The sequence below is a fragment of the Mastigoproctus giganteus genome, chromosome 1, assembly GCF_048544385.1.
Source record: "Mastigoproctus giganteus isolate SK-2022 chromosome 1, ASM4854438v1, whole genome shotgun sequence".
In the NCBI taxonomy this organism is placed as follows: Eukaryota; Metazoa; Arthropoda; class Arachnida; order Uropygi; family Thelyphonidae; genus Mastigoproctus; species Mastigoproctus giganteus.
Window position 1 is genome coordinate 253,613,166 of NC_143575.1, and position 14,000 is coordinate 253,627,165.

The following is a 14,000-nucleotide window of genomic DNA, read 5'->3' on the forward strand; positions in this document are numbered from 1 at the left end:
AATACTATTTCCAGAGCAAAAATATCAAATGGCCTTAAAAATGGTACCAAGTTTTGTAGGTACATCCCATTTCTTTCTTTTTTATCACAGAAGACATAAATATTAACAACAGCAACTAATCAGATGTTAGAATTCAAAACTCAACATGGACTCAATTCAAAGGAATTACAAACAAAAAATCTATTCATAATTCTAATGGGATTACAATATATCAAAAAAGCAGCAACCACAAATACAGTCTCATAAACAATAGCAACCCTGTTATGTCACAAGCAGAGAATGATTCCTTTACTGTTAAGTGATTAGGTACATTATGGTCAGATGTCAAATTAAAGCTAATTCGTGGAATGTGCTCTCATCTGATGATTCTACGTGGTCCACTGAATGAGTACAAATCTTTACATAATCTCCTAGAGACATCAGTTAATCTCAAAAAGTGTTCAAGAGGAACATTATTATACAGAAAAAAGCATATATTAATATAGAGAATCACATAATACCTGCTTGGATGGACAATAAACAACCAAACAGAAATAGTTCATCTTTTAAAACTTCATTAGTATTAACATTTAAAAAAAGTAAACAAATGAGATCATTATTTTATTCCATTGTTCAGATAGTCATTTTGCATGTCGGGCAATCATCATAAGATAATTATCATCTCCTATGGGAGCTTGTCTGAAATAACAAAAAAAAAAAAAAAATGTAAATAAGTTTTAAGGCAATAATGCAGTACAGTTGGGAACCCCTAATTCAGACTCCCAAAATTCACAATTTTTCTAGTTCATTCTGATATTGTAATACCATAGTGTATATTTTAAAAGTATTTGTTGATCTTATCAAAGTTTAGTTTAATCTTTTCTCTTATTTAATAACTATTTTTAGTACAATTTATCAAAATAATTATCTTTTCAGATCATGCAATTCAACCAAAAATTGGAAACCTTGGGATTAATTAGGTTTTTTTTTTTTTTTTTTTTTGTTATAAAATCAGAAAGGTCTAACCAAATAGTATCATATGTTACAACTTACTGTTAGAATATTATAACATTCTACTGTTTCAACTACATATTCATCAGAACTATTTTATGTCTATTCACAGTGCAAACAATTGACAACTCTAGTATTTAAAAGCTAAAACCTTCCATCATACAAAATTTTAATAAATTCAGTGCTGAATGATGTGTATGCATCCAGTTCAGTGTTCTTAATACTATTTATACAACCAGGGTGTAAATACATTTCCTAAAATGTCACTGACTGGTTTACACTAGTCAGTGACATTATTTGTGTCAATGACAACAGACAAACCAGTGCCTGTCCAAATACCCTCCAAGATAAAATTCTATTAAATGTGTAGAACTACTAGAAGTAACCATATGTAAATAAACTTGTTTATATTCATGCAGCCATCAAGTGAAAAGAAAAATTCTCAGCTTCACCGTAATTATTTTTTTTATGGCAGCTGATACACCACAACAGAAGCTAACAATTGGCAGAACTGGAGTTAGAGTTGGATGAGAATGACCAATACAGTCGTGCCAAAATCACTTCCTCTCACCTGTTTCACCTGAAACTAGACGTCCACAGTTGCAGTTATTTTTTTTTTATCTGCAGAAGTTTATTATTCATTTGGGTTCACCACAGTTAAGACCAGTCATTCCTACATACTCTTTTAATAATGGATTTTTTTTTTTTTTTTGGTAGTTGTTGGCGCATAGGCTTCTGTGGCCATAATGCACCTCCCAAGGTTTTTGCAGTACTTTGATCCAAGCCCGAGGCGGGAATCGAACCCGCAACCTTTGGGTTGCCAGGCAGGCACTTTACCCACCCGGCTAGCCAGGTCAGCGATAATGGATTTGTAAAGTGTAGGGGACTTTCGGCTGACAGGAAAATCCAATGTCAGGATGCAATCCACACATTCATTACCTGGGATGCCAACATGACCAAGAATCCAGCAGAAGGTGACAGTCTAATTGGGCTTTTTTTTTTTTTTTTTTTTGTTAGTTGTTGGCACATTGGCTTCTGTGCCCATAATGCACCTCCCAAAGTTTTTGTATTTTACTCTGATCCAAGCCAAGGCAAGATTTGAACCTGCGACCTTTGGGTTGCCAGGCAGGCACTTTACCCAGATTGGACGTTTGACAGTGATATAATCTAGATTGGATCTGTTTCAGAATGAGATGAGAGGGATAAAAAATGGACTGAATGGCAGTGACTGCACTTAAGGAATCTGTATATTAGAGCTTTCTTGAAATGGTTATTGTTTATGTTATCTAGGGCTGCATACAATTCTGCAGTATAGATATTGCAGGCTATTATAAGGCTATTGCTAGACCACACTTGGAATACTGTGTTCAAGTATGGAGACCACACCTAAAGAAAGACATTGTTCTTGTTGGAAGGGTCCAAAGACGGGTAACTTGCCTGGTGAGATCGGCAAAAGGGTGTTCATATGAGGAAAGACTTTGAATATGTGGGTTGCAGAGCTTGGAAACTAGGCACCTTAGAGGAGAGTTCATTGAGGTGTTTAAGGCTCTGAGAAGCATAAGCAAAAGAATAAGGATGAAATTTTCACAGTTATAAATGATTCTAGAACAAGGGGCCATAATTTCAAGTTATTGGGGGGGGAGAGATGTTTAGACTGGGTTGTAGGAAGTTTTATTTTAGCCAGCTGGATAATTACCTATGGGAGGAGGGAACCGCATAGGTTGTCTATTTCCTTTTCTCTTATTAATTATTATTTTATTTTTATTTGTTATTTTATTTTATTTATTTATTTTTTTTTTGGCTGGTGCAGCATAAGCCATAGGCTTCCTTGCACCATGTGGCTATTGCTAATACTAATACTGAATTCAGTAGGAAGAGATACAGGAAATAGGGAGATGGAAGAACTGCTGCAGTACCTACTGCATCCATTTTGGAGTCATTAGTATAGACTGGTAGTTTTTCTGAGTTTTCCAAAGTATGTTTCACACAGCTGCTGAAAGTTGCTAAGCAGCATTTTCCAAATTGTAGAAAGAAAATTTCCACAGAAAGTTGAGACAGAAGTTCAGGAGTAGCAACATCTTGAAAGATAAGTTGGCAGTTAACTTCCCTGCTGTGCATGAGTTCATTCAATCAAAGTCCTGCAGGGCTGTTTTCATTAGGTTTATTATGATATAGAATGGAATTTTGAGGTCACACAGGTACTCCTGACTGGGGTGAGCTGGAAAACTTTTAATTTTTGCTGCATAGTTTACCAATAAGGATTTTCGTCTCGGGTATAGAGAGGATTCAATGTGAAGAGGCCTTTTGTTCCGGGTTCCATATTGATAGAGAAATATATATTGTCTGCCCGGAAAACAGTAACTAAAAGTTTAATGAGAACTAAATAGGATAATACAGGTACAAAAATAATAAAATAGAATGAGCACAGAAGCTTTTGAGACTATGGGTCTCTTCCTCAGATATAAAATACATAAATACGTTACACATGGAATCAAGAATGTGCTGGGCATGGTCACGCCAGACTTTGTTATCAAAGAGGATTCATTTGCCTCAATATACAGGCTGTGGATAGAGATATTCTACCGGCTCTCACAGCTATTCTAAGGGCACTATGCTGGATGGTATTTAGATGTAATAGAAAACTTTTTCTTGCCGAGGACTATGGATCACAGATTAGTGATCCATAGTCCAAGCGGGACCAAATTATGGTCCCATAGAGATGTAGGAGGGAGTCTCTATCAGCACCCCAGGATATAGCAGAGACAGTCCTTAGGAAGTTCAATTTTTTAGACAAGCCATCCAAAGATAAGCTATATGAGTAGCAAAATTAGGTTTATTATCTAAATATAAGCCCAAAAAACAAAAGTTGTTGGTAAGGGGAATCAGGTTATTTTTTAAATATTTCTGGATCTGAATGTAGTTTGCATTTTTTACAGAAATGAATTGCAGTGGATTTCTCTTCTTTTGCACATCATGTGTGCAAAAGAAGAGAAAACTAAGGTTATCCACTGAATGAATAGCCATTCCATTGCACACATGATCCTATTTTGACTACAGAAAGTTGAAGTTGCTTTTCAGTGATATTCATAGTTTGCGACTGACAAATGCTGAGGTCATCAGCAAACATGTACAGTTGTACATGTCGTACAGTTGGAATGTCTTGTGTCACGTTTGTAATTCTTACTAAAAAATAAAGTTGTACTGAGGATGGATCTGTGCAGTACACTTGTTGAAATGGTCTGGATAAGTTATTTTGATAACTAACCTGAAACGTTCTATAGTATAGGAAGTTTTGTATAAATTGAAGTACCCGCCCTCTCAAACCCAAAGAATGAAGATCTTGAAGAATACCTATCGCCAGGTGATGTCAAAGGCTTTCTCAATATCAAGATTAACCATAAACAGGTGTTGTCTCCTTATGAAAGCATTGTGGATGTTTGCTTCTGCTTTGATCATCACATCTAATGTGGACCGATTCTTCTGAACCCATATTGATTACTATTTAGCAAGCTTTTAGTTTCCAGGAACCATGTTAATTAGTTGTGAACCATTTTTTCCAGAAATTTTCATAAACAGTTAGTCAGTAAAATCAGTCTGTAATTATGTGGAAAGGTGCAATCCTTTCCTGGCTTCAGGAAAGTTAATGCTACTGGGATGAGAATTTACTGACTAAATAAAATAACCACTGAACATTTACTAGAACCTTATTTTTTATCTTTATATTCTCAAATCTTTAATTGGTAATAAAATAATCTTAATTTCAGTTTGTTAAAAGATATTTGTAATATGCTGGTAAATCTTAGGACAGCACAATAGTTATAAGTTTGTTATTCTTTAAAAAGAAAAAAAAAAAAAAAAAAATTCCATATGCAAGATGGTGGTACATCAGATCAGCTCAACTTGTATATATACAATACAAATATGCACATTCACATATACAATTTAATTAAGCTTAATAGTAATCTTTGTCAATTTTGAGTATGTGATCTCTCACAACAAAAATATTTAGATGTTTTTATTTTACGTGTTCACTAAGGTTATGTATATGTCTTGCATAGTGTGTTGTTTTCCACAAGAACAATGGCATTCTGAGCTTTAATTAGCCAGTTAATTTTCTGTATACTGTTACATATTTCATGAAGAAATCTGAGATGGCATAGCTGACATAGGTCAAACATTTTTAGTTAATTTTCTCCTTTGTGAACTTCTACACTGTCCTTAATACTTGAAATTCCTGGATTTCATACAGACACATAAATACTTGATAAATCTTTGACCTTATCTGATGAGTTTATGAACAATAAAGACAGGCTGACCACCTAGCGAATGCTTTAGTTTCAATAAAGGATACCAATACTGATGCTTCATGTTGAATGGCTGAATAATTTGTTTCACGAGGATTCAAATGCTTATTAATAAATGTAATAGGCATTAATTCTCCTTCAACCTTCTGAGGTATTACCGCTACTACCACATCTCCTCAAACATTTGTAGAGGGGTAGAATGGCCAGATCGGTGATGAGCCAAAACAGCTGCTTGGCTTGCTTTTCTTGTTTCTCACTCCAAAAATTTACGGCTCTTCATGAGAAGATTACTATAGGAAGCATGATCTTAGAAAAACTGCAGATTAAATGTCTGAAAACTTGAGAATGTATTAATTACAGGGAATTGTGAAATAATTGCATCAAAGGAAAGAGCTAAAACCTTAAAAAAAAATTGCCATTTGGATTTTGGCTGTATTCATTTTAATTCATTGTGGCAGCAGGTAAAAATTTTATTCTGTTTAAAAAAAAAAGGGGGGGAAAGAGCTAATTTTCAGCTCTCTCCCCCCCCACACACAAGACTAGGACTGTTATGTGAAAAACAGATGCAAATACAAAGGGCTACAAAATACACATAGAATACTCTGGAGAATTAAAAGAGTAAAATTACAATAACTTTTGTTATTACTATATAAAAAAAACCCATAAAATAAAAATTATCAAGAAAGAAAAGGTCAAAAAAGGATGTATCATCCAAGTTAGATTCAGTTTCAACCCACTGGCAGTCGTATTAAATTATATACATGATATATTGTTACTTTGAAGATCCTTTTGACCATATTCAACAGATTCTCAATTTTGTAATATATTGTGGAAAAAATATTATTTTAGAAAGCACTGCAAGTTCATTTTGAGTGAACCAAGTAATAATTTTAGCAAAAATAAAAAGGGAAAAAAATCCCATGAAAGCACAAAATGAAACATTTCCCCAATACAAAACTATCAAAAAATTTAAAAAAAATTACCTTACTTTAAAATGTGATAATACTCACTCAGAGCCATATTTTGTCTGCCTGTAAATATTAGTGAAATGTTGTTTGTGGTCTTGTTCTAACCTAATGACACAGCTCTTAACAGCTTTCAGTGTTTCCCAAAGAGTCTGAGAATCTTCAATAACAAATTCAGGATGACACAAAGAAATGTGTTCTCCTGTATACACTGCTTGACTTTCACATGCATCTAAAAAAAAAAATATATATATATATATATGACACAAATACGAATAAAGTCATAAATGAGGATGTCATAAATATCATTTAAATGCAAATGAATAGAGTATTTCATTCCATGCCACAGAAATTGAATAAATGCCTAAAAATCCTTTAACTATACAAGGTTCTACAATTTTCTTGATTGTAATTTAAAAAAACAAAACATTGAATATTAGCTATTCCAGTGTCTCCTTTGCAGTAGTCCCTCTTACAGGGTAATCTTTTCTAGCAATTCTGTCACTCTTGCAGTGCCTTTTTTCAATTTTTGTTGGAGCTCCAAAATTCTATTAAATCCCTTTTGAGTTTAAATTTTTGAAAAATTAAATTTGAACAAAAATAAAGTGAAAGAGAGAAAAACAAACTTTAAAAGAACGAAAGAAAAGAGCTAGGGTGGAAGACCAGCACCACATTACTTTTGGATGGAAACTTGCAAAAAAAGAGCAGAACGAGCAAGTGACTGTCATTATATGGCAATCATTTCCCAGTGTGCATCACAGAAATGCACAATATAGCATCCACATTTTCATATAACAGTCAGAGGCAGATTCTATCAAAGCTATAATCTGCCAATACTTATCCCATTTTCACACTTTTTTTTATCAATATATATTCCATTATTATTGGTAAATAACATATTAAAACCCAAAAGTTATTAAACAAACTTTATTGAAATAAAACATATATGGGAAACATTTGTTTCATTTTCGATGACTAATTTTTCAATTAGTCATCGAAAATCATCTCATACTGGACCAGTTTTAAAGAATGAGTGCAAGGCCAGTTGCCTAGCTTTTTTCCCTCTTCTAAAATAACATATGTAACCCATCATCAATCATACAATTTTCTTTTGAACATGCAGCTTCTTTCAATGTTCAAATCCACATTGGAAACCATTTTCACCAAAACTTTAAAACTTCTATATTTATTCAATATTTAATGCTTTCCAATTTTTGGAATGTCATAATCCTTTTTTGGATTCACTGTTTACAGTACAGAATTTGATGAAAATTCAGTGTTTAAATATGGCATAGTAAACACAGAAATCATAAAGGATATTCAACATGACCTTAGTCTGAAGCAGGTAAAATAACACTGAAATAAGCTGGTGAGCACGGTTGTTGCTGAAGGCACAAAGGAACGTTATCACCATTTAGCAGCAAAATTCCGCACCATTCTTCATGTTGCCACGGGAAGAGTAGTCAGGAAGCATTTGTGCATATGTGAATGGAAATAGATAGTAACCTTACTCTCAAGACATAGACTCTCTTAAATATAACTTCCATACCTGAACTGGGCTAGAATGTGCTGGAACAGTGTTCCAGTTGATAAACTTCCAAAAAAGGTTTTTCAAAATGTTAAGAATGCCATTTCTTATTAGAAGTTCAACTGCATTTGTAATTAATCACGATACAAATGTCAGACAAATGAAACCTAGTTTAATAAAGTTTCCACTTTTCCTCCCAAATGTTCTCATTCCTTTGTCATTCAAAAAAAAAAAAAAAAAAAAGAAAAAAAGAAAAAAGAAAGCCAAAGGAACAGATTTAATTTCTTGAGCACTGGAAATCTGCTGTCTCTTTCAAGGCAAACAAAGTAATAGGAAGCTATCATGACTTGTTTATATTTCCCTTGTATATGATGACAGAGAACTCCAGGACTACCACTGTCAACATCAGTAATAGTTAAGTTCTCTGTCATCATACCCAGAAGGGGAGGAATTGAGGCTTTCTGGTCATCACATAATCAAAATATTCAAGGGAGAGAGAGAAAAGCTGTAAGACGAGGATAGGAAGTAGAATTAGCACAATAACAATTAACATGGAATGTGAGAATTATGGATAAAAAAGAGAAAACTGGAAAAGGAGGGAGATGGACACATTAAACTGGATTGGCAGAATTGTTTTTATATAGTGTGCATTAACATCCATATTGCACAGTGTATTTTGTTCATATAAGTGTGTTCACTGATCTGTATGTTATGTGTGCTGAAAAGGGTAGAATAAATCACACAGGAGATGAGCCTACTCCTCCTACCCGAGAACAGCTAACTACAGTCATAATTAAAGAGGGCTTCATGAATTCCTGCAGTCACTGACAAGATTCAAACGTGGACCTCTCCTAATGAGTAACAAATGGCAAAAACCACTATGCTGCCAAGGAGGATGTGATGTGGTAAAGTTATGTGAGCCTAAGTGAAAGAGAACTTAAGAAATTCGGAATTTAAGAGTTTTATATTCTGGTGGAGTGGGGGGGGGAGAAAATGGTTTTAACACATTGACTGCCAAGGCTTATTTGGGTAAACTGGTCTCCGACACCAATTTGAGTTAGGCATGTTAAATTATTCAAAAACCCAAATTATATATTTATCTTATATATTTATATATTATATATTTATTATATATTCATCACCAAAACTCATAAAAAAAGCCTCGCGAATTATCTCGTAGTTGGCATATGTAATAGAAAATTCTTCGCAGCAGCCAACTACGAGTTAACTCGTAGTTGGCTGCTGCGATGTGTTTAAATTGCAACAATTGCAAGTTACAACACATCTGATTAAATCAGATGTGTTGTAACTTGCAGAATTCTCTGAATATGAATCTGTGCTGTGCGTAAATCTACTGCAGTGACACAGACTTTGCCGTGTACTACGTTGTATTTAGTACATTTTTTTTTTTTTTTTTTTTTTACAAAAAAAAAAAAACAAGAACATGAATAAGAAGAAACCACTGACCGAAGAAGAGCTTGAGCTCTATGCTAATATGAGTGACTTGGAATTTGAAGAGCTTTTTGACGAGTTGTACGGTTCTGGTTTATAGATCGATCGGATCAAATGCTCTTGTATTATTCAGCACTAAGAAAAACCACCAGATGTCCGAAAAAAACTGCATTACATATTATAGAAATAAATATGCATAACGCATACATCCTTTTCCATCAAGTTACAGGTTTCTCTGAATATTTCAGACATTTTATGGTGGAACCCATAACTTGACGGAAAAGTTACATTGAATCTTTGATTGGAGAAAAAATTCTAAACGTTCCAAGAAGATTAGGCCTGAATGTAAAATTCATTATTTAGAATTTCAGTTGGCTACACCACCAACTGAAAAAAAAACCACGCACGATTAAGCCATGTCGAGTATGTATGAGAAATAAAAAACTCCGTGGAACACAATATTATTGTCCCGTGTGCTAAGAGAAATTTTCTGTTTTCTGACACCATGGTTGATTTTTCATTCTTATCCCAGAAGCCAACTATTCATCAGTTGCATATATTTGCTACGAATATACTCGTAGCTATGCCTGAAAGACAAGTCACACCAGTCCGAGTTAACTCATAGTCAGCATCCTGGGCCAGATCGTCAAATACGAATTAACTTGTAGACGGCATTCAACGTGTTAAAATAGCATTCCACAAAGAAGTAAGGGAGTGTGTGGAACAAAATGGACCTGTTGGGAAATTACCATCAGTAAAGTATTCATACATGTTCTATTTAATATGACAGACAAATGTAAAGTGAAATTACATCATGCATGAAGTGCCTTTTCCAAGATCTGCTGTTCCTGCAAAATATTTATGACCTAGTACAGCTAACATCATGCTAGATATATTTTTCACAAGCAAGTGAACAAATATCAATTTACAAAAAACAGAAAAACTGTTCCATTCCTTTACTGTGCTGTAAAATAGATAAGTCTTTTTACCTGGCTTTAGTTTTTCTCATAAGTAGCCAACATTTGCTTACCAATGAGTTACCATAACTGAGATACAACATTTTAGTACACTTTCAATAACCAGCACTGCCTGTAAAAATTAAATATTAGCTGAAACAGACTCATTTGTATATATTAACATAGTATTCACTGTACATAAGTACTAATTTTAACATAAATACAAAACTATTAACTAAATATAGACTGTGATTTCAATTATATTCAGTTTTCTTTCTCAGAGCCAAGAAAACAGATGAAACACTGATGAAAACATTATAAACTTTTACATAAAGTAAACCAGGAATGAAACTGTAAAATAAAAGTAATAAAACTAGTCTTGTGTAACGAGTGCTTTGTATTTAAAATTTGGTCACAGACTTTCCAAAATCATGCAGATAAGATGATTTGGAGATAACATATGGGATGGAGAATTAGAGTCAAAGCCAGCTAATAATCTGCTGTTGTTGTAGGTGAAAAAACATCTACCTCAATTAACTAGCTAAGTATATAAAAATTATCTAAAAATAGTGTTTAAAAGTATTCTAATATTTCTTTTAGAACAAGGGTTTACTTATTTCAGTATTACTCCATTTCAGTATTATTCTATCCCTCAATTAACAAATCCTTTAACTAACAATATTTTGGTTTGCAATTTGCCTCCCATTGGACCCCATGCATTTGATTAATAATGAAAGTCTCAGTTAGCAATGTTGGTATAATAACATTTTCAGGCATCTTTTACAGCCAAACAAAATGCTTGTAATCCACATGGTCATCATTTTCAGTCATTCAAAGCACCCCGAAGTTGCACAATAATTTTCTGCTAATCACAGCCCTTTAAAGTTCACATTGTCATGTTTAACAGTACTTTGAATCCATCATCTTTTTGTACTCTATCTTTGCAGTGCAAAAATCTCTGATTTTAATAATTTTGTTGTGACTGTACAAGTATTTCTCTCTGATTTTCATAAATTTGTTTTAACTTAACTAAATTAAATCAACAGTCATGACTCAAAAGTAAGTGCAAAAAAAAAGGTAAAGCAGGAAATCAATTTCTGTACAAAGAAAGAAAGAAATTATTTCAAAACACAAAGTGCATTAAAGTAAGTGCACTTGTAAGCGAATATCACCTCATGCGATCTACAATTTTCACAATCATTTAACAAAAGGACACACTTAAAACTGAAAGATACTTCTACCAGGGTTTTCAAAGGAAAGGCATTAACATTTGTGATAGGGCTAAAGTCATTTATGATGACTTAAAACATGGCACTCCTCAACATATGATTTCTATTTTGAAGACTTTAGAGTAAAAAGGAATGGTTTGAGAATTTCAAAAAAGAGATCTGAAGTTAGAAGTGTAACTAGGCATCATGAAGCTACAAGTGTAGATAAAGAGGGTAGCAGACAAATTTAGGTTGTTTTGTGAGTTTATGGAGGAGAAAAAGCTAAAAGGCTACAATGCCAAAGAGAACCTACATAACTAAGGATGAGGCTGCTTCACCATGGCATAAGCTTATGGAAGAGAGGTTAACTTTGTTGCTTGATGTCAATGCTTCTGGTGACTAAATTAAAACCCATAATTGTGTATCACTCTGAAAATCCCAGGATATTCAAGCAACAAAAGGTTATCAGACATGAACTGGGAGTCTACTGGAAGTTCAATCACAAGGTAATGGATGACCAAGCAGCTATTTATTGAATGAACAATTGAAATTTTTGGTCTTGATGCATGAAGAAGTACAGTAAATGATCACTAATAAGCTGGGTTGAAGAGACTATCTAATTTTAATATTTTTTAATAATTTTAATTAATTAATAATTTAATAATTCATAATTTTTTCTTATTTTTATTTGCATAGGGTTGTTCTTATAACCAAAATAATTGCAATACACTCATGTGATAGTTTAATTTTAATTTAATCATATCTTTTGTTTAATCAATCATATTAACTTAGATTTTGATGATATTGTAACTATAATTATGAATATTCATAATTTGTACTTACATCATCTAAATATAAGTTAAAATATTATTATAAGCAAACACAATATTAAAAGACTTTTATTCATTTGATAGCCAGAAGAGAAGGAAATGTATTTATTGTTTGCTTGGACAGGAATTGCAGCTATTTTGTTTCATTCTAGGAAATATTTCCAACAGCACTTAAACTTCACAATTTGAATCAACAAAAAGGATGGGCTACTTCCTCCCTTCCTCTGGGAGGAAGTAGTCCATCTTCTTGTTACAGCACAGCAGGGAGGAACTCTTTAGTAAGAGGATGACATAGCATAGCTTCTCAATTCTGTTGCAGTTGATTTTACAGCACCTCTCAGACCACTCTGATGACCACTCTGTCAGTATACCAGGTTTAAAATACATTTTTCTTCTGATATGACAGAAGAAAAAACCAGATATTTTTGTCAAGCAAACTTTACTGGTGGCTGACTAATTTAGCCATAGTGAGAAGAAAGCCCAAAACTGCCTCTGTCCTCTCCAATTCAGATTGACTTAATCCTGCAATTTTTGAATTTGATTCACAAAGGTCGTCAAAAAATCCAGCAGCAAAAATGTTAATGTGGTAATGCATCGAACTTATTTGTATCAGTCACATTCTTCATGCTGTTAAGAATGATTATTGCATAATATTAATAACAACTATAGAAGTGACAATAGAAAAAAACTCTTGAATAGAAATTATTCCAAAACACACTCAACTTGACTTTCTGAAATCTCAGATGTGGTTTCCTTTGTGCATTTTAAAACTAATAGTCAGCATGCTGCTCTGAAATCTTATAAGTAAAATTAAAATTTGAATCCATTGACATTATTTGGGTGTCTAACAGAATCAATTGGAAAGTTTTGCAAGTAAAGCAAATATATTTATTGGAACATTAAAAAAAGTAAACAAACAAACATCAAATTATTTTCAACTTAAGTACCTAAAAGTAGTTAAAATTCATGGAACCCTACCCAGAAGTCTATCTAAAGTATCTATGTTAGTGAGAAAAATTGTATGTATCCTTTCCACTTCACGATCAGAGTCAATATTCACACGAATATCAGGAGGAACACTTGCTGTCACCGGGCTACATCCTGGGGCAACTTCATTTGTTGCCTTACAGCTGGAAAAAAAAAAGAAAAAAAAGTAAGCAATGGAGAAAAAGTACCATATGCAGTGTTTAAAAAAGAACTATTGCCATTATGAATATAATGGCTTTACTTTTTTTAATTGCACTCTTATCAAAATAAAATAAATAAAAGATTATATGAGAAATACTGATATACACTATATTTCCAAAGGTAAGTAGTACCTACAGGTATCAAAGAACATTTTATCGATGCACTAGTAATCTGTCAGTCCACTTTTTGCCACACACTATCTCCATCAGCAGACTCCAAACCATCTCTGGTAACAGGAAGGCAGTAATTTTGATCATTCCTCTTTCAACACAAAAATCAATCAGCTATAGAGTGCAGATATATATTGGCCTGATCCAAAGTTGATGTTTCAGTTCATCCCATTTCAGTTGAGGCATTAGGCAAGCCAATAAAGCTATTACATGCCTATGTCTTCAAACCAAGTCACTACATTTTCTTCAATAAAGAGAGATGCAAAGTACTTGTCTAATTCATCTGAAACATCTGCTGGGTTGTCTAAGACATCCACACCAGTGCACAGGGGTCTGATCTGATGTGATTTGCTTTTTTCTTCCTTGTATTCACATACATGAAAAATTCTTTGTCTCCATTCTTTGCTCT

The 14,000-nt window shown here is 33.4% G+C and overlaps 1 protein-coding gene across 1 annotated transcript in view; it reads right to left on the reverse strand.

Moving 5' to 3' along the window:
* Positions 1–610: 610 nt before the first annotated feature.
* RasGAP1 (Ras GTPase activating protein 1) overlaps positions 611–14,000 on the reverse strand; it is a 155,947-nt gene continuing 142,557 nt past the window's right edge. Inside the window, exons 19-21 of the mRNA XM_090385731.1 lie at positions 13,212–13,363; positions 6,305–6,491; positions 611–678 (exon numbers count right to left, since the gene is read on the reverse strand). Coding sequence (XP_090241857.1) covers positions 621–678; positions 6,305–6,491; positions 13,212–13,363 — 397 coding nt within the window. The 3' untranslated portion in view covers positions 611–620. The remainder of the gene's footprint in view (positions 679–6,304; positions 6,492–13,211; positions 13,364–14,000) is intronic.